This window comes from Pterocles gutturalis, unplaced genomic scaffold, assembly GCF_000699245.1.
Source record: "Pterocles gutturalis isolate BGI_N339 unplaced genomic scaffold, ASM69924v1 scaffold21784, whole genome shotgun sequence".
Lineage (NCBI taxonomy): Eukaryota > Metazoa > Chordata > Aves > Pterocliformes > Pteroclidae > Pterocles > Pterocles gutturalis.
Genome location: NW_010131306.1, coordinates 64,211 through 86,579, shown reverse-complemented (window position 1 = coordinate 86,579; position 22,369 = coordinate 64,211). Strand labels below are relative to the sequence as shown.

Genomic DNA, 22,369 nt, shown 5'->3' with positions numbered 1-22,369 from the left:
AGGTAGGCAAAGGAGGGAAAAGAGCGGGGCATGGAACAGGACATAATTGGTAATATGAAAGATTCAATATGATGAGAGACAAAAATCAGGGATAAACTAAGGAATAGTTTGTGAAGGACCTTACCACTGAATGGATGATAAGCATCAGGAGCCACGGAGTACCATCAATGGATATGGAATGGGCAATAAAAGTACCATTTTATGTGGTTTGTGAAGCTAGGAAGGGAACTGTGCACCAGATGAGTGGTACGGACTTCCACATTAAGAACTGTTTCCCCAAAAGATAAATCATAAGTTTGCAATTTAAGGTAGGATTCCCTCGTTTGCCTCGACTCCACAAAAACATTCCACCCCCACACACATACCTTTTCTGGTTCCACAAAAGGCCCGTCAGAGAGAAAACTGTTGGGCATCATACTATGTGACCCGCTTACATCAAATTTTATAAAGAATTTTACACATGCATGTAAATATTTTTTCCTAACTAATACCCTTTCCTAGTACCCTCTCTGTCCTGAGTTGGAAGTGTACAATCTACAAGGATCAAAGGCATATGTCAGATTACATCTAGAAGAACAGAGGAGTTATAGACAGAAAGGAGAGCTAATATCTGTCAACAGTGAACAAGATTTTTCTTTCAGGTCAGTGCTTTGATGTTGTGGTGGGAGTTTAGCAGAAAGTTTTTATTAATATTAGATAAAGAAATTAATTCAATCCCTCTGCTACTTTCTGTTCAGTAATTCTACTGTGTACGCCAAAAGAAGTGTTTCTCATGCCCATAAACCAACTGGTGGTTACAAACTTGCCAACAAACTGCTTCCTGTTCAAGTCAGTCTGAGGTTTTATTTATTTGCACTCTCCCTCCACCTTTGTTTTTACTTCTGGATAATAGATCAGTGGCAAGAAGCCTGCATAATTTCAGGTCATTTAACCTGACTGAATAATGTAATAAAATCCATACGGAGTTGTTTCTACTAGATATCAAGGAGCCTTAATACGAGCTGTTACAAATGATAACAATGCAAAGATTACATTCAGGCCCTGGATTTGCTGTACAAACCAGAGTACTATTTTTTTTTTTTTAAATAAAAGAAACCAAGCAGCAAATCTCTTTTTCTGAAATGTTATAAATGTGGGACTTGCAAAGATACCGAAGAAAATGTACTTTGTAATGTCAACATATCTAGTTCTGTGAAAGCCAGAAGAATCTGGGTAAAGGGGGAAAAAAGAAGTGATGGGAAGGGAAACACTTTTTTTGTGGGGTCCCAAACACAAAAGGGTTACAGATCTCATTCTAAAAGCCTCATTAATTGATAATGAAAGCATAACAAGCTTCAGTAGACTGGAATCAGATGACAGAAAGTTTCAATCTAAAACAAAGTATGGATTTTGAAGCCAAAGACAATAAATTATTTTAACACCTTATCAGACCTGTAGCTGATTTTTTTCATCACTTGAACTCTAACATTAAACATTATGCCTTTATGCTCTAGATTCACATGGATTTTTGGGGGAATATTTATATGGAAGTCTTTGAGCTTTGTTATGCAGAAGGTCAGACTAGTTTAGCGAGGCAGAAGTGGTTGAAAATGTTCTGATGGGGCTGGTTTTAGTCATAAAACACTGTTCAAAAAATTAAAAAAAAAGTCCTAAGTGAATTTTATAATTACTGTCCACCTTTTCACAGAAATTATTAAAATGCTCATTTTGACTCTAGATTTTAACTTTTCTGATAGACTATAAGTTATATTAACGCACTGTGGATAGGAACAGGGTGGGCCCTTGGCAGCCTGTGATAGAATGGGTGCTAGATGGGGCCACACCCCAGTCTGATACCTTACAGCCCATGGAAAGTGTTGTGTGCTGCCAATGTAAGAGAAGATGCCATTCTTGAAGTCAGAATATTGCTTTATAGTTAAATGGTAAGCAAAGACAAAAAAAGTTCCCTTTCTCTTTGTTCATGTCCCAGTAGAGTACAGGGCATTTCCCTCATTCCACAGCATCCCATCTGCACGTCCACATCTAGATGATTTCCATATCTGAATGATTTCATGTAAGAGAGAGCCTTTGTCAGTGCCACAGTTTGGGTGTTGCACTATTTGTTTCCCACTGTAGCCTTCCTAAGACCATCGTAAACGAACCCATGGTGATGACAGTCTTATTTGTAGCAACACTGGCCGTGTCAGGCAAGAAGGAAGAAGCTGACAACGTTTAGAGCTTCCCAGCTTGTTGTCTAGAGAGACACACAGAAAGCAGATGTTTTATGGTTTTAGTAATAATACATCCTAATGCTTAGGAGTGGTGTGTCAACAACATGTGGTGGAAAGATGGGAGTGTCACAGCACTTGGTTCCTTTACAGTTTTCAAAGTAGATTAAAAGTCCTGTTGTTATAAACTGCAAAACTAAGCTATTTTGAGGAATGCATATGCATTTATGCAATGATCTTTCTATATCCATAAATCTACAATAGATAAGACCAAACCCTGAGGATAGGACTACTCCCTGTATTCCTGGGAGGAATCCAAAACATTCATTGTGTTTTGCTAAGAACCAATGAGAAACCTCTGGTCAAAGCTCCAAATGAACAAAAGCAAAAACTTCACATGGACTGAGGATTTGTGCACCGGCTTGTTCCAAAAGGAAGAAATCCTTAAACAACATGAGAAAAGCTGCCTTTATGGCCTTTGATTCCAATGTGTCCAGAATGTTCATTTGTATTGTTATATTCATATTTATTATTGCTCATTTAAAGTAAAAAAGTACTAGAAGCCTCGTCAAAAAAAATCTCAAAACAGGGTGAAACCAATTACAAATATATTTAGATTTTTTTTTAACAGTTGAGAGACCACTCTGTTCTCTCTTTTTAACTTGTGACATCAGACAATTTCTGATAGAGAAATGCCATGAAGAAATAACTTTACTGAATGCTTGCTGAAGACATTTTATCAATTTTTTAAAGGGGCAATGTGAAGGCAGAGTTAAAATGAATGTTTCTATTTAGTTAGATAGATATTAAAGAAAACAAAAAGAAGGGTGTCTCTATATCAATTAATCCAACAATCTGGAAAGTGACTGAAATTGTTATATAACATTATTTTATAACACTTTCCAGTAAGATGTTATGGGCATGATGTAATGACTGGCTCTTTTTTAGAGTAAATTCACTGTATATGTTTCCTATACATTTGAAATTCCTATACATTTCCTCTATGTTTGAAAACATTACTGACCTAGACAGATGAAGCAGTTATGGGAACTACAATACTCAGAATAAAAATAAATCACCATTCACTAGAAGCAACATATATTTATATGTACATATATACACATGCATATACACATATTTATGTGTGGTTTTTGTAATTGTAGCCTTCAATTTGGGGAAACTAATCAGGCATTTCAGGAATAGAATGAAGTTGTAAAAAACAAATGTTGTTGTTCACGTTGATAAATACCAATATTATCCATTGGACAATGACTCTTTGGTGTCATTATCTAGAAGACAATTAAATTAAGAAAACACACATACACAGACAAAAACCCAGACAAATTTAATTTTCCTAAAGGTTAATCATGTCTCCGTGTCTAACCTACTCATCTTGGTGAAGCTAGGAATCTATTTTCGACCATAAAAATGATGTGTTGACTTTGTCCGGATATAAGCCGGTGGGATGCCTTGGTGCAACTGTGCTGTGTCCGGCTGAGGCAGAAACAGCTCTGATAACACTGGAGAGGGTCGAGGGCCCATGCAGAAGGCAAAGAATGACTTCCAGGGAAAGCTGCTGTCATTGTGAAAGGTGGTGAAGTAGAACATATAGAAAGCACTCTGGTAGCTCTCTGGAGAGGAAGGAAAGTCTGGTTTAGACAATCTGCCTTATAAGGTAGGTAGTCTATTCACTAATCCATTCCAGACCATGGCAGTTTCAGACTATTTTATTTTTTAATCTTTGTTTTCGGAGGCCTCAGTTTAGACATGTGAAACAGGATATAGACCAGATCTTGGAGATGGACATCTTTTGCACTTCAATAATCTTTAAAAAAATCTGGATTTATTAAAGATACAGATAAAAACATTTACTTTTTTGAGCTATTCAATAAATAAAGACAAGTAACATCACCCTAGAATAAAAATTCTTTGGCCATATAAATGTGGTTTTCTTGTGTTATGTATGTATGAGAAGACAAACAGGTAGAGGATTTAAATGCTTACTTTTGAGTGCAAGAATGGTATTTTCTCATTGAGACAGCTTCTTTGTACTTGCTTTTACATGAGTGAAATTTTCCTGGTATTGTTAGGTGCTGACCACTCATGCTTACTTTGTTGGTCTGATATTGTCTGATCAGTTTAAATAGATATAAAATGTGTGTCCCCGTATTTCTCAAGGCTACTAAAGTAACTGCTCACTTAGCACCAGTAGGCCTGTTTTTTATACCAGTGACAAGATAAATCCATTGGAATCACAAAAGTGAAGTGCAAAATCTGGGTGTATTTTTTAGTATATGTGAAACCTGCAAATAGATATATTGTGTTTCCTCATCTTTCACATAGTGAGAAGGAAATCCAAGAATCATTCTTCAGTCCTCACCTTTCGTAGGATACACCACCTCTTGTACTGAATGTGTTAATCTAGTTGGATTGTCTGAAAATTCAAGCTGGATTTTAAGTTTAAATTTCACTTCCACTATTTATTGCTGGAAGATCCAGAATTCCATTATATTTTTCCTCATTTGTTTCATTCAAGTAAACAAAAAGTCATTGTCACACTTGCATATTGAAAAAAATGTCACACAATAAGTTAAATGCAGCTGGTACACTCTGGGAAAAAAAAGGGGACTCAAAGACACTTGAGCAGGAAAATCTTTCAAGAATAAATCAAAATAGTTTTTAGAAAGCTCTTGTGGGAGAAAAAATGGCAATGGAAGAAACCACCATTTACATTATAGTGGGTGGGAACATACAAAACTGAATTATTTATGGCATGAGAGCACTCAATAGAAACATGATTCTGGGGCAAATGTGACTCTACTTATGCCATGGAATATCTTTCACTTCAGTGGGATGAAAAGTAAAAAAAATGGCCATTCTTCCCAGCAGAGGCAGGAAGTAAAGAGAAAGGCCAAGAATAGATATATTTCTAGTCTAAAGGAACACGCGCTGGTCCCCTGTTGATACGCAGTGTTTATTTTATTTAAGGATAATATGCAAGTCACTGTTGTACATCCACGATCAGTTTTTACTATAAGATCTTGCGTTACTTTCATTCAAAATCCAGTTCTTTGAAAGTTAAGATCATGATTTTTATTTTATATAGAGGAAATTTTAGCACAGAGGAAGAAATGATCTGTCTATAGTATACAATGTGTTTTAATGATTTCCCCATTGATAATAGTTCCTACACTGTACTGTACACCTACTGCAAAATAAAGGCCCTTTCCAAAAAGCTTATGGCCATGTAGTCAATGCAGATAAAACGAGTTTTATCTGTTTTATTTACGTGAAAGTGATATGGAGAGGGATGAAGACATTTTAACCGCAAACAACTGCTGAATGTAGCCTGATGTGTAATCCGTAAGTACTGTTTAAAGTTAAGCAAGCTAAAATCATCAGCATGTCCAGAAACCTCGTATCTGCTGAGATGACCAAGAGTTGCCCCATAGTCAGCCTGGCACAGACAATTGATTGCTGCCCTGTCCCTACTTTTAGCACTCCCAAGGAGAGAGTAACCCACCATGCCAGGTTCTTGCTTCCTTATAAGATGAAACTCCATGTGCTTTTTCATTTATCTGCATACAACTATACTTCTGAGAGAAACAATTGTGTATAAAATGTACTTTTTCATGTACCCCACTTTTTCTTCCAAAAAAACAAGGCAGACCCTTTTGTCATGTCACAGACCGTTTCATCATAATGTCAGCCAAGTCAAAGGTCAACTTCAGTAAAACTTATCTGTTTACTGACACGAAGGCTTTACACCCTGACACGTTGCTAAGATGAATAAATAAATTCAGACTGTTAAATACACAAGACTCAAGTCTCTTGAGCAGCCAATAAAGTCTTCTTGTTAACCAGATGGCAGCAGATGAAAATGCAAGTATTTATATACTTAACTAATGCTTGGGTTAATCCCAAATTGAAATAGGTTTGTAAAATATGCAGAATGAACTGCCTCCTACACATACCTACTCTCTCCAGGGGTTACAGGGAGAGCCCACATACACAGTTCAGGTGAATTACTCAATTTGGGGATGGCTGAAGTCAAAGCTAATCCCACACTAATCATATTTCCAATTGGTCAAGGGAAATCTGTGAAGTTCAAGAGTTTTCAATGTAATAACACATGCTGGAATTTTTGGTTATAAACAGCTGTTAGACTAAATATATTAAATTGGTTTTCATAACCAGTAGCAATAATGGTATAGTATGTTATTTGACCAGCTTCACAGCTAGACACATTTGGCAAACACATTTCTTTGCAACAGCATTTGCTACTTTTTTTCATTATCCGGTTCTTTGCCTTCTTTCCCCAGCAGCTCCCTGTCCATTGTGGGGTTGGTCTTCCTTACGTATAACCCTGGGCGAGGTCTTTCCACCTCAGTTGCTGATCCCCGTCCAGGAGCACCAAAGTCATGCTTCTGTTTTTGGCAGACTGTCTGGATGCAATTTAAACAGTCCACTAAAGCTTGTGCAGGACGCTTCAGTATCTGCCTCACTAAAGAGCCATGCTGGAGAAGAGAAAGAGCATGAGGGAGAGGGAGAGGCAAAGTGCTGTGACCTGACCACAACCCCCATCGCTCATACCCCTGCACTGCTGGAGGGGGGATGCAGGAGGGTCAAGAGTGAGGTTGAGCCTGGGAAGAAGGGGAAGTAGGAAAGAAACGTCTTTTTGGTTTTATTTTTATTTCTCACTCTCCTACGCTGTTATTAACTGGCAATAAATAAGGCTGGCTTGCCCATGACAGTAACTGGTAAGTCATCTCCCTGTCTGTATCTTGCCCACAAGCTTTTTCATCACATTTTCTCCCTCTGTCCTGTTGACGAGGAGGAGCAAGAGAGAAGCTGTGTGAGTGTCTGGCAGCCAGACAGGGTCACCCCACCACATGTGCTCTAAATCTGCTAGATCTGGTGACTTCAGGTGCTGAGCCCCTGTGTCCCACACAGGGACTGCCTAGCGCAGAAAGGGACAACACTGGAACTTCTTTTGACTTGCTTTACTGCTTAAAAGGTTATGTGCTGCTAAACAGCTTTTTCTTCTATTTCAACATAAAACCCAAATGTTTATAATTATATTATTATGTATCTTATATTATTATTATGTATATTATTATGGTTCCAGATACGTGATATAAAATTGAGCCCAAAAGGAGAGAGAGATCCTGCTACATGTTAGATCTTTGGATCCATTAAGATTAGAAAGATGAACTACTGAAGATTTTCTGTTTCTTACCCACTTTTAAGGTAGGGGAAAATTTCATAATTTATTATGAATATTTTTCTATTTGAAAGTGCTCATACATGTTATCTCTATGTTTTTCAGTATCAGGAATCACGGTCATATGACTAAGTTGCCATGAAGCAAACCGAGATGTAAACTTACAGTATACAGGAAAAAGGGTAAAAATTAACTTACATTTATCATACAGGAGCTAACACAGCATAAGCTCACATCTAGCTCTTTTAGCTTTTTCATAAATGTTACCCACACTTTCCACCTACCATATTTGCTTCTTCCATTTCATCAGTTGCTTAGAACAAAGTGTGCACAGACCTCTTTGTGATGAACAGAGAAAATGTAAGAAAGAGACCAACTACCCACCCTTACCTGTTTTTTTCATGGATTTTCAGGATCTCATGTGTCTGTTGTAGCAGTTGTTTCTCTAGCTTGTATGTAGACAGTGAATTTTCCAGTAGCTGGATTTCAAGTCTAGATGTTTGATTTAGCACCTTAAGGATAAATTAAAAACATTAATGTTTATATTGTCCTGGTTATGTTGTTACACCAGTATAATACAACCACTTCATTCTGATTTGATGATTCATCACAAATTGTTTCTAAATCCCTTTTGAACCTCAGCAACTCAGCTGGTGTGAATGAACTCAATCAAGCCAGGCTGATAGGTACCAGCTGATGTGCTGGCACCCTGTTGGCTGTAGAATGACACTACACCAGCAGAGAAAGGAAAGGTAACTGCCAAATAAGCTTAATTTCTGTGGAAAGAACAAGAGACATGCCTTGAACATGCATTTCTACAAAGCACACTTAAACCAGAAGAGTGTGAGAGTACTTGGACCGAAGCCAAAGTGTTACATCCGCTGGTTTGTAAACAGAGCTCCTACTTCAGCTTTCCCCGAGTTCTCTTTTGCGGTGTTGGCAGAAGTCTGGTGTCTGCTTATGTTGTCACTACTTACACTCTTACACAGATTTGTAAGATGAATGCTGTGATCCCAAACCTTGCTCTATGCAATTGTCTTTCACTTCTGTGGTGGTTTGTATTAATAGCACAAGTTTTACTAAGTACACCAAATGGAGAGAAGCCTTTTAACTAGATGAAAGAGAATAAATTTTAACAAAAAAATAGTTCAAAAGGGGAAATAATAGAATGATTTCAAGAATGAAAGCAATAATAATAATTAATGTTGGTTAGTTTTTGGGGATATTGTCGTTCATTACAGAGTCTGGAGGGGTGTGTGTAAATAGTTTTTGTAGGTATGTGTGCACGCAACCACTGAGATGCAATCACTTCTGGAACTGAAGACGATGCCTCTTTAACACGGACCCTATCAGACCTTTCTTGGAAGGGCATGTATCAGTATCATCATAGGATTGGACGGTAATATTTTCTTATGCATGCCCGATATGAATTTGTTACAGAACACAAAGAAAAAGAATGTCTCTCAAGCTCAATCCAGTGCCTTATTTTTGTTTAGAATTGTTGACATTCACAGAGCAACCTGAGCTGTCCTTTTTTAAGGATACAGGAGTAAAGAAAACTGGAAATGATCAGTATGCCGCTGTTATACTGTTCAAGATGGATCATTTGGAAGTGCCAGGAGGCATCATCACAGTTTCAGAGGGATCTGGCAGAAATTGAATGTGTATTACCCAGGTTGGTGAGGGGTAAGAAGACAGGAAAGCACCAACAGATTTCCAGAAAGGATACACCTGTGGAGCAGCCTAAAAAATATCAATGGAGGTTCAGGTGGAGAAGAAAGCCTAAAGGGAATCAGTGGGATTTTGGATGGATCAAGGATTGGGAGGAGTCAGTGAGATTTTAAGGAGATGGAGGCTCTCCCTTCAGTCCTTCAGACTCCTCCTTATTCTGGTATGAGTGCTTCTTACTAAAGGTGTGAGATCCTGGTCTGCCCTTCTCCTCCCTTGTGTCCTACAGACCTCCCTCCACGCAGCTGGCTGCCTCCATCCCTGCCAAGAGCAGTCTCTTTTCACAGGAAACTGAATGAGTAGTCAACACCTAAACCTGGGTGGGTATTCTGGGATATATGAAGAGTTCCTACACCTCCTGTTTCTTTGTTTAACATATGATACTAGAGTCTGTAGGTCTTCATGTCTTATGTTTCCATTTAGATATTCTGTTGATACTGAATTAAAGATTTTCCCCAATGTTTTCATAGGTCAGTATACTATGTTTTAGAAACTGGTCAGTTGAGATCACAACGTTTGTGAGTGGATGTTGGTCTACTAACTGAGGTGTAGGAAAAAAAGGTAGAGGGAACCTGTGTAAGACAGAGTATCTGTCTTTCATAATTACTGTTGTTTCTCAGTGTACTCTAATGCAATTTCATAATAACTTGGTAATGATATTGTAAATGTGAGTAATGACTTTAGAACAGAAAATATGAACTTTCAAGAAGTACATAAGCTCCTAGAGCAAGCCAGGCAAATGCAGCACCTCAATTCCCCTGTTCTGAATGCACAGGGAATGCAGTGCAGGTGGTAATACACCACATGCTGCAAAGATCAATAGGAAGTTAACAAAGACATGGAAAAAAAATATGCATCTTAAACTGACCAAAGAATTCAAAAGGCAAAAAGGTAGCAGGTGTCTTTGCAGCAAGCACAGTTTGAAGTTGCACTCTGTGTTCTGACAGTGATACTCTTGTCACTTCAATCACAAAAGTGACTTTAATGCTAGGAATCATGTGGAGATGGCTCTGTAAATTCAAGCGGTGTTATACAATTTTACAGCAATAGCAAGTACACCGTGTTTTATAAAGGAGCTGATGTTTGTCCCTCTCTGCAGACATGCACTACTTTTCAAATAGCTGGAAACATCTTGCAGAAAATAAACAAACTTTCTTGTAATGGTAAAGAGGCAAACGACAACGGAAATCAAAGGCTTTGTTTCAGCCTGAAACACACTGTTTAGCTTGACACTTGTATCATTCACAGTTTTCAGCTGGGCTGTTTGTTTGAAGTCAGTCGCTGATTTAGTTTCCTGGGCAGTCCTGCGTGCCTTACACACACAGAGCTGAAGAGACTGAGCAAATGAAATCAGAAGAAAGACACATAACAGGGGTCAGTCGTCACCACTACTGGTACCAACGAACAGAGCGCATGTGTTTCCTGAAACCCCGCATCGAAATCTTTTGTGTGGTGACACGTTAGAAAAGAAAGAGGATGGGGGGAAATGTGCTCCGCAATTCACAGCTGTGAGAAAGGCGCTCTGGGAACATACCTGGGTTTCAACGTCCGTGAGTTTCCTCGTCTGCTCCGCTGTCTGGCTGAGGAGGCTGGTCCCGATCTCCAGCATGGTGGCCGTGTGGTTCTGCACGGCGTTCTGCTGCAGCTGCACCATCTCCGATTTCATGTTTTCCACAATGTAGTTCTCAAGCTGGAAAAGAGAAAAGGTCGGAGCTGTGGTATTTTCACCCATTTAGGCAGCCTGGTGACAATAAGGGTGCATAGCTGACATTCTCACCAAAAGGGAAAATTTCAACTTTTTCAGGGGGAGCCCAAGTGTCAGTTGATACTCGGGGTAGGGGTAGGGACCTGACTGTCCAGGTAGCCCCCTCCAGTCACAGAGTCCCAATGTTTTTCCAAGTATCATGGCCTGCTGACATGAGCTGGAGCAAGCCCTGTCTGACTCCAACTGTGTTGAGGTTGCAGTGGGCGTTTGTGGTAGAGATGTCATGGCAGCTCCCAAATGAACCCCTAAAAGCACAAAGCACACCCCAGCAAAACACTGGGTCCTACTTGTACGTCATAACTTACACGTGAGCCCTTCCTGGAAGAGATCCTACCATATCCTGCCTCCCCTGGATCGTTTCTGTCTCACAGTCATTCAGCAATATGTTTTTTTACTGGGTTAGATCCCCACAAAGATTTTCACCAACCCATCGATGAAGGCAGCTTGGTTTAGCTGTGACCAAACACTGGTAAAGGCATGGAGACACCGTCGTGGCCATACAAGAATGAAGTTGTAGACCAAAAAATGTAGAAAGCTCTTTTGCTCTTTTGCTTTTGTTGTGGTATTGGTTGGCTTATATTTGCAGTCTGTTGAACAGAATTTGAATTAGGACCCTCGAAATAAACTGGGCAACTGAGAGAGAGGGGCGTTTGTCTCAGTTTGTTTTAGTTAATGTAGGCAGGGTCATTCCCTTCTAGCTACTTAGGTCCTTGCCCTGCCGCAACAGACCATAAACCCAGGACTAGTCTAAAATGCAGTGAGATTTTTTTCTTACTTATACAGGCATTGTTCTGGCATCTTGCTTGATGTGGTCCATAATGTATTATCATAAAGAAAGCTGGCCCAGAACATTGTCTTCAATACATTCCACCGAAATCAGCTGGAGTCCAGCCAACTTACACCCAGTGAAGATTTGGTCCTCCCTTTCATTTTGTGGATGATCGTGTTTTTTATGGTTACCTGGTTCCAGACTTAAGCAATCACTGTTTTACCTAATAATTTTAATCACGTTGGACCTGCTTCTGCAGCAGTAAGCATGTTTCATTGTGAAAGGTAAGCTGCACAACTGAATACTAAGAACCAGATGGAGTTGACTTAAAGACTGAAGAAAGGAACAGGAGTCAGATATAAAGTCTGATTAATAAACACTGCTTTCATCTTATCTATAAACATACCTGTGCTTAGGGGTAACTACTGCTAGATGTTCTGATAAGCTACATCAGCTGAGCTCACAAGGTTTATTAGAAATTTGATCATTTATGTGCACCTCCAACTAGTTTTAAAAACATTTTTACAGAGAAAGAACACTGCCTCAATGTAAAATATTTTCTGTATAAAACAGTTGTTGGTGGTTTGTTTATTTGGAGAAGTACTTCATACCCACAATGGTCAAAACCAAAGTGGATGTCCTAGAATTTCCAACAAAACCAAAGTTTGCTTGAATTGCCAGGTGACCACCCTGGACTGGAAACGTGCAGAGTGGTTTGGGTGGTGGAGAAATTTACTGTTGAATACTCTGATAGATATTGAAATGAGATTTCCAAGGAAAACTGTGTATTGCTAAACAATGTCTGCACTGCATGTCACCATTTTCCACTTCCAGTGTACTCTGTTTTAGTTTATTACTATGAGATAAATGTTACAGATATTAAGCTAGTTCAAGGGAGATTTTACAGATCCATCACATTTCTACACCATGCTTTTATGCTCAGAAGTATTTTGCCTGTATATCTCTTTTGCATCAGATAATGTATTTTTTAGCCATCCTTAGTTTCTTGTTGTTTTCTAACCAGTAATTTTTTTTTTCCAAACTATCCCTTTGATGCAAACAAACCCTATGAAAGAGGCCCACAAGCTGGGTGGCTGTCTTTCTCCACTTTCTGGTCCAGATACTGAAACACCTAAACAAGAAGTTCAAATTTACCCCACAGCTTTCACATCCTAACGGAACACAGGGCTCTCAAGTCGTGCTACAGCCCGTGATGGGATACCAACACACACATTTCCTCACATCCCCTGTTTTTTGTTTCCAGATAACGTGTCTGTGGTGTGGCAGTACAGTGCTCGATTTGTGTTGAAAGTTCACAGCTTTCTGAAACTGCCTTGCTGTACATGGGCCATGTGTGTAACAGATGCCTGGGAAAACCTGCACAAAAAATATGGTGGCTCCACTTAACACACATCAGAAATCAGAAAACTGGCTTTTTCACACATCAGTAAAAAGAAATACAGATAGGGGTATAAGTACAAAAAGACAGAAAGACAAATAAATTTCTAATTTTTTTTCCTGTTATTTTACTCACATTACAGAAAAGATCGCATTTGAAAGATCTAACTGCATCTGCGTGGACCTGCAGCAGGTTTTGACCAATAAGAAGAGAGGCAGAGATTGAGGCATATTGGATAACTTGTACTTTTAATTGTGGTAGTGAACACACTCCCCATGGTATCTGGTCTTGGGCAATTGCCCTTGGTTACTCACCCCTAAAACAGCCTCTGGTTGAGTCTGAGACTGACTCATTAGAACAACAAAGCTGATTTTCCTGTTTCAGAATTACTCATTAAAAGCGTTTGGAAATATTTGGTACTCAGTCCACCTCCACGATGGTTTCTGTGAGCACATCTCAGGAGTACCAGGAGCTATTCACGCAGGCAGAGGAGGGCAGAAGAAGGACTGAAATAATGTAGAGGCTCTGTTGTGTTAATTCCCCTTCCTCCCTTCACCCACTTTTAGTTTGCTTGGTAGATTTATTGGTTGCAATACTGGTCCTGCTAAAATCCATGGCACAATTCCCATTCATTCAGTAGGCTGAGATTTCACCTGTTGTTTTTATTACCAACGTCTACCAGGTTCGTTATGGCCAAGCACTGGGTTTTATCTGAAGCCTTCCCTTCTTTGGGGGCTTTGTGTTAAGTGTACTGAACCTTAGCCTGAGCTTTCTTTGTAGCTAGAGGAACAGCATCCATTTAACAGGTGATAAAAGGACCGTTGAAGGGTGGCCTCACAGAAAACGTGACATGCAGAAACCTATTCACAGAAGTCAATGCAAGAACATTTTTGGGTTTAAGTTATTTTTTAGAACCTCTTCATCCTGTAATTAAGTTGAATTCAAATTGTCCAGAGACTCTGCATTGAATATACTCTGCAGTAAATATATAATGCATAATGCAATATTATTTTCAGGTGATCTGCTTTTTACATTTGGATTTTCAAATCCTTATATCATTATTCTTATTTCAGTTACATTCTGTTGCAAAAATGGAACAATTCTTTTCTGCATTCTTTTCCCCTCGTCCCACCCCTCTCACTCTATGGCTTTCTATAGTGCATTGATGTCCCTGTTATTAATTTGGCTGCATCTGCTTTTGGTAAGGCTCATTGCTTTGCACGGGAGTTTTCAGTAATGCAGAATGACTGGTGGGATGCATAACAACATTATAACGTTCTCAGAAATAAAACTGTCAGAAGGTTCAGGGTTATTGTTTAATAAACATTCCAGAGGATTATGCCTTAAAAGTATCTAGCTTTTTCTGGACAATGTTTATTGAATAATCTTCATAGAAACCACCCAAACACTAATGGAACTATTAGAATGGAAACTGTAACTGAGGGCCCGAGTAAACGCTAATGGGTTGTGGCAGATGGCTCATAAATAAAATAAGACCAAGACCTTTTTCTTTTACTTTGATCAAGTAATGTTGGTCTCATATAATCACATGGTAAGGACTGCTGTGATATCCAGAGGACATTAAGTGTTCATACAGTCAGTGCCTTAGAACAAGAATGCAAGTTAAAATAACAGGCTGGTCGCCCTGTCCTACCGTTAGCCGTGCATTGCACATCATTTGTAACAGGGATAGAAAGGCAATGCACCAGTGATAGTTTTTGTAAGAGCTGTTTGGTGTGTCTGCTTTGCACAGCTGAAGATGTACTAGGGGTAACATACCACCACAACAGACAAAAGGTCAGTTCTTTATTTTCCGGCATGAGGGAGGGTCATAACGCCGCACACTGACAGATTGCCCTGGAGAGGCAGGTATAACAGAGACAGTCGATGCAATTGGCATTTTATAAAGACACAAACAGCCTTAGTGGGAATAAGCTTTAAGAAGGTGAAAGATACAGAATGCCACACAATTCCTTTGACTTTTGCAGAAGCAGAAGGGAATTTATTATTATTAAGAAGGAATTTATCACCAAGCAAACTGCACTCACAGAAAAGCCTGTCAGAATATGGAGTATACGAAGCTTTTGCAGAGAAATCATTGGTTATCAAATGTATATGAATATTTGCCGATTTCAGTTCCAAAAGGAACCAGAAAAATAATCCAGCAACTCTATGTGGAAGCAAACTAACATTTTTGAGGAAAGCTGGCTACAGAAACTCTGGTGGGGTTGTTTGGTTTTGTTGGGTTTGTTTTGTTGTGGGTTTCTTTGTTTTGTTTTTTCTTTGGTGTTTGGGTTTTTTTTTTTTTCTTTTAATGCAATATACCCAGACTTTGAGCCTTGAGACAGCAAGAACATACACCTCTTAGTTTTAGTGATAGGGATTCTGTGGGAGAAGTGTGAAAACTCCATCACTGGGGGTCCTGAAATAATATTTTAGGTAAAGATCAAGCAGATTATATGGTATTTATGGTTCTTTCTGGTTCTATTTTTTCACTCTTCTCAGGTTTTCCATTACTCCAGAGCTAAGCTCACAGACTCAATATTTGAAATCAAACTCTACAGTAAAATCTCCATTGGGCTGAGAAGAGATTTGGAAAACTCATCTCCTAATGAAACTTTTAGAAGGAAGTCAATAAAAAAGAGGAGTCTCCACAAGAAATTAAATTAAAGAAATTAAAACCACAAGAAATTAAAAAAAACACCCACACTTAGTAATATAATCAAGAGGAACTGTTCTGTATAGACCAAATAGTAAAATTAGGAAAGTCATATACGTATGGGTAATTTTGGGGAGCAAGAAACTTCAGTTCCTTGGGAAGCATCTGGCATACCAAAGACAGTATGTTGATTTAGGCCGTGTGTTGATTGTGCTGGCCAGGTAACTCAATCTGAGCTTTTTAGTGAGGCATCTTCAAGAAACCTTTCCCATTTGTTTTCAAAGTTTTGTATCACTCCAAAAAACTTGCCTGCTTCTAGACTAAAACCCAAAAATCTGTGTGAAGGAAATCTATTAATTAGCTATTAAAAAATCGTACAAAATGCTTTGAGAGTCAATTTCAATGACTTTTGCATGAATATTAGATCTCTTGCGGTTTTTTAACCTTAAGGCTTAATAAAGTCAACAAGTAGCACAATGGAGAATCATATCAACAGTAAATAAATAGTCCCATAAGGTAGCTACTTATAACAAGTAAATCCGAACAGTATGGTCTTATTTTCCTCTGATTAGCAATATTTCTGGTTCAAAGAATTATCCAGTTTGATGTTAACCTCACAAATTTTATTACAATGTCAACTGTATTTTTCTTTCTTGATCTAGCTTTCCAAACCACTTAATCCTATAAACTAAATTATTTTATGGTTATACAGTTGACTGCAAATGTGAACCACCCCTAATATACACTGAAGGGGAAGGCATAATTATAGGAAAAGCAACATCTGCTATCTTACCCTAAACAAATTAACATCTGGGGGGACTTTTACAAAAATATTTTTCTATTAAAGTGTGCAACTAATTAATTTTCTTTGTCAAAGATACTTTTGGTGATGAGTACTTTTCAGAATGACTGATTTTGGAACAACTTCTGTGTAAAAGAGTATTTAGACACCTTATGGACCATTCCTGAAGATGGACATACGACTTACAATGAAAACTAGTTCCACCGAAGTATCTCCTAACTACCTTACATACAGTTCTTGAAAAATGTAGCCTTAAACTGTATAAATAGTTCTAACTGCTATATTGCACTGCCAGCTTATAGCTAAACTTTCAATAAACCTGGGAAGCTGTAGTACAGTTTGGAGTCTACATATATTTTTTTTATTTGTGTTATAGGAGGTACTATAATGTTTAATTTATTTTTAATTCTGCTTGATTTCTTACACTCATCACTGTGACATATGAGCGCATTATTGGTACTCTGTGTATGAAATCACTTTTCCAATAAAGGCTGTGAAATTAAGACTCAGCTGCGTTATGTTCTTGTCTTTGCACAAGTTTCTTCTTTCTGTAGTGCCTTCTTGCCATGAACTCTGCCTTCAGCTCTTAGGTTCTCTATCTGAGGTCCTCTCTGATGAAGAAATCACAAATCTTTTTTATTACTCTTTATCTTTCGTTGGAGATTACCCTTCTGCCTTTCATCAGTGCCTGATATAAAATCTCGAAGTCAGCTGAAGACCCAGGACCTTATATTATGATGATGATTGCCAATAACCTAAAGTCTTAATTTGGGATTTTTTTTAAAGCATAAATGAGATGTTAAGATGCACTGACACCCCTGAAAGTACTGCAATTTCATAGCATATGGGGCTGCAGGAGTAGAAGATCCCCCGGGCCATCAAACACCTTCCCAATGTTCCAGGCAACTGCTTATTTTTACCTTTTACCCAGAGAGATCCACAAAACATCCACTCCTTGCATTCCACCAGTCTTAAAACACTCAGCAGAGCTCATGAGCTATGCATTGTGTATTCACATCCTCCGTATAAATAACTTCGTGGTGAGGAAAACCGAAAGTGATTCCTATCATTTGCTGGGTGACAGGGAATAGTAATTCAGGCTTCCTACAGTTCCAGCATTACTGCAAATGTGAATCCTGTTACCTACTCCTCCGTTATGCCCATGACATTTCACAGGCACCTGGTAAGGACTGAGCCATGGCAGGGTTTTGCCTTGTCCAAAACAGATGAAGTGTGGGGCCAAGGATCTTTGTGGCCATGATCAGTGTTTATGCAGCTAACTCTACCTCAAAACACAGGGAAAACTAGAACCAGAAGATACCTGCAGTCACAGTAGGGTTCATGGTCTGCTTGAGTGACTCTGACTCTCCGTGAAGCCTTTGACAAGCTAGAGCTCCTGAGCAGCCAAGATGAGATCCCTCACCTCAGCATGTCTTATTCAGTGAAAAATGTTTAAAGGAACCCTACCTATACTACACAGAATGAGAATATTTTAATCAATACACCTCTTCTTTTCTCCTCCTAATGGTGGCAGATATTATTTATTTTGCTTTATGTGTTGTGTTCAGCATTTGGCTTCAACACTGTGGTTCCAGTGTATACTGAAGACTGGTGTTCTTGTGCATTGGTACCTCATATAGCAAAGATATAAGTAAATATATAGAAAGCCTCTATGTGCTGTAAAATCCATTCCCCTCCAAACCCAGAGAAACAAAGCTCTGAAATCTGCGGAACTATTTCACTCTATCAGCAATTAATATCTAGAAAGGGGCTTATATATTCTCACAGCCAGTATTTATGTGCATGGATTTACAAGAGTGTGTACATAATAACTGCCTTAAATTATAGGTTACAAATGTAGGTAGATAGAAATATTCATTTGTGTCCTATAAAGTTTGACTATATTTATGGTACTTGACTTTTATGACAATAATCTGGGCACAAGCAGTTTAATAATAGCTGTCTGGAGTACATGACATTGTTTACCTGAATTTTAATACAAACATTAAAAAATTATATTGATACAACTCTGCTGGAATCACTTTATAATTTTAAGGCACAAATAAATGAAATTTCCAGAAATATCTGTAGCAGTAAACTAAGAATTTCAGTTTCCCACAGCACTATAAAAAAGTTGACTACTAGTACAAACTCTAACGCCTTTTCTTTCCATTCCTGACATCCTATATATAGCCATTAATCTCTACGTGCCTCCAGAGATACCTATAATTCTCAGCATTATAATGAACGTCAAAATCTGCATAGTGGGAAGATGATCCTGCCAAAATATGTGCAACCCCAGAGAATTTGGTTTCTTCGTGTGCTGGTGGAACTAATTGATTGAATACATGGCAAACAGTGAATTAAAGTATGGAAATAAAAATGTTGCCAAATAATTCCTTCCAATAATTATGAAAATGAGAAACATGCATGAAAATTTCAGGTGGAAACTGTCACTGGCTCAGTGTACCTATACATATTTGCACAAGCACGTACATCTATGTATATATAAATTAAAGACTAATTCATTCCACTAAATAGACTATAAAATCCCTGCTTTAGAAGCAGCAATGTAAAGATCGAAGTTCACTAAACTCTGTAATGAGATATCAGGTACTCATTTTAGCGTGCAGGAAAGACTGTGAAACTCAGTAAGATGAAAGTCCCTTGGTTTGTCTGAAACGGCATCGTTCTAGATATGTATCCTGTTATGGCTTTAATAATTGTATAGAAAGACAAGACCTTTTTCATAGGAAATATGAGAGCAGCCAAAGCATATAAAGACAATTCTGGTCCCTCTTTTCTTTGAACTCATCTGGGGATTTTGAAAGGGAGCGACCACAGGTTTCCTTTAGTGTGCTAAACGTGTGTGAATGCAATCTCCTTCATCCACAGTTATTGGGGTGAGATTCAGGATGGGATTATGGGGATCAGTTCCTTGCCCTGAGTTTACTTCTTGAATGCTGCAGCCTCTGAGTGAGAAATGTAAAACTGCAGGTTCCTCTGGAGAGCTCGTGTACTGGGAATAAGAATTATCATTTCCATTAGCTGCTAAAGGAACGACCACACTGGAGTCACCACCATGAGGAGCAGAACCAGGTTGATCTGTATTTAACACTGAGCACAAACTCAGTAGTAGCAACAAGAAAATTGGGTTGAAAATCTCTTATTTTGCCCTAATTCTGTATATTAAAACTGGTCCAAACATTTAAATTTAGGGAAAATCTGAAAATTTAAGTCTTTTGGAGATATTCCTTCACTGAAGTCACTGTAAAGAGGAGACAAAAGGAATGATGGAAGTGTCTCCCTCATAATGCCTTGCTTTGGGAGCAGCATTTTTCCTCTCTTTTTGTTTGGGGTTTTTTTGTTGTTGTTGTGTTTTTTTTGTTTTGTTTTTTTGTTTGTTTGTTTGGTTTTTTTTTTTTTGAGGACCTGGCAAGACTGTTCCCTCCTACTTCAGTTTATCACAATTACAGCTCTTCCTGGAAGTCAATGTTATTTTGAGGCATTCCATTTCAAGTCATAAAATCGTGAGCTAAAGTGGGGAAGGTTTCAGCCTTCAACTTCGTATCTGGTAACTCATTGTCAGTAGTTTCTCTTTCTCTGGTTGATGCACGGTTCTTATTGCTGTTATTAACAAAGATAGGGCAAACAAATTCACATAAGCATAACCCATCGTGCGTGTGCATAAGCATTCATGTGGAACAATGGGTGGAGCCAATGATAGACGGAGGAAGAGAGGAGAGAAAGGGATTGCTAGACAAAGAGATACGCAGTTTGTATGCTGCAATTTGAAAATATACCTGGTTTTACAAGGGAAAACAGAAGCCACCGGACATGTATTTGCAAATGTTATGCTTAACAACCAAGTTAAAAATTAGACACAAATGGTTTAAGATTCATGCATGCTCAATACAGATTCAAAGAACTATACTAAAAGCGGAGTGGTTTTACTTATTTTTTTAACAGTAAGGAACGGTTTGGATGTATCCTTTGGACAACCTAAGTATGTGTATCTTCCCAGCAATCAGCGAACTGAGCCCCCAGGCTTCCTGGCACCCGTGGCTGCTCTTGCATTCCCAGCGGGGCGGTGGGTGTCTGGCAGACTGACTCTCTCCCTGATTCAGTTGCTACTTTTGTTTGCAAATTTCCACACAGCGTCCCTGTGCCCAAAGGGATAACAATCACAGTCATTTCCGATTTGTAATCCAGGAACATGTACTGGCCCTTGGCCCTGACAGACCTGCATGGTTCACAAACGTGAAGTGTCAGTCCTTTTGGCATGATTAATGTAGCTCAAACACAGAGCGATGAGTCAAAATGAGACACACCAGTTATTTCAAGTCCATCCTTCACTTAGATCTGTATGAATTCTTAGCATTTATCATTAATTTTGCTTTCTTGATCTTCCTTCTACAATACTTTTAATTTTACAATAAATCCCAAGTCGGTCATGGGTAACAATAAGACTAATGTTTTCTTGCCAAGTAAAACCACATTCAGAAGGGTGGTTTTGTAATAACTCAGAAGCATTTACAACGTAATCAAAAAGACATTGAATAAACCAACATATCAGAATAACAGGACTATTAAATAAAAGGAAAGTATCCCAGGCTTTTAAAATATGCTGTAACTCTTCAGCATCAGAGATGACCAGGGCTCGAAATCAAATACAGATATTCCTAAACTTTCAAGTATTCAGATTTGGGATTTTAGTTCAATCTCATTTTCATAACGATAGCCATGTGGTACTGTTCTCCCTCAGGGGTAACAAAAATATCTGTTGTACTGACTTTGTAGTTGCTGTACATAAATGCAGCCTTTCAGGTCATTAGTTTAACCACATGTGCAGAACATATCAGAATTAGGGGAACATTTCTTATGACTACAACTATTCCATCGAAAGAAGACTTGACATCAATAATGCTCACATCTATCACACTTTGTACCATAATGGTAGAGAATAAAGTGTTCATGAATCCTTAGGAAAGTTTGGCAGCTGTTTTGCTGAGACATAGGTTGCAATCACGTTAATGGTTATACATTCTGCCCATTAGCCGGCAATAACATTCATGCCCTGTAGTCAGAACATTATAGCATGGCAATTTCTGCAGTACTGAAAACAGATGAAACGTCTTGTCAGGCACTGAAAGGGTGCTGTGACTGTGACTCCTGTCATGCTCATACCTGTTGCTCCCAGAGGACCCAAGGAAGCGGTATGAGTTACTGTCAGGCACATCTGAACCCCAGCCCCACCGGCAAACCCCTGTGCCCAGAGCACAGGAAACCTAAATATCATGCCTTGAAAAAGCCAGGAATAATGTTCTGGGATAGGTGTTCACTTTTTCAGGACACAGGTTTTCCATCCCCAGTACTGATGCCCATGGAAACAGCATTAACCCTATGTCATGCCTGAAGCTCTGATCGGATGGGGTGAGACCAGAGCACCAGAGCCACCAGAGCCATACAGGAGAGCTGTGGGGTAACAGGCCAGGAAACCCTCATTCCCCGTTGGGACACCCCTGTCTCATCTGTATCCAACGCTTTACATTCAGGAAACGCTGTGATTTCATTTCCATGAGGTCAAATAACACAGGGTTAGGACACATACGGATTTATCTGTGGAAAAAAACCTGTATGATGCTCTACAAGGATGACACAGAAAGGTTAGATGCAATCAGGCACCGTGACCTGTCAAAGGCAGTGGAGGTTTTGCGGCTCACCTCAGTCTGGCCAGGACTGCACCCCTCACTCTTACACTTTTCTTTTTTGACTTTCAGCTCCAGAACAGGTGAAAATTGGTTTCCAAAGCCAAC

At 38.9% G+C, this 22,369-nt stretch overlaps 1 protein-coding gene across 1 annotated transcript in view; it reads right to left on the bottom strand.

Annotated features, from left to right (window-relative positions):
* The window catches only part of ANGPT1 (angiopoietin 1), a gene marked incomplete at its 3' end in the record, with an annotated part of 112,364 nt that overhangs the window by 39,339 nt on the left and 50,656 nt on the right, over positions 1-22,369 (bottom strand). The window contains exons 2-3 of the mRNA XM_010080581.1: positions 10,694-10,849; positions 7,822-7,943 (exon numbers count right to left, since the gene is read on the bottom strand). Coding sequence (XP_010078883.1) covers positions 7,822-7,943; positions 10,694-10,849 — 278 coding nt within the window. The remainder of the gene's footprint in view (positions 1-7,821; positions 7,944-10,693; positions 10,850-22,369) is intronic.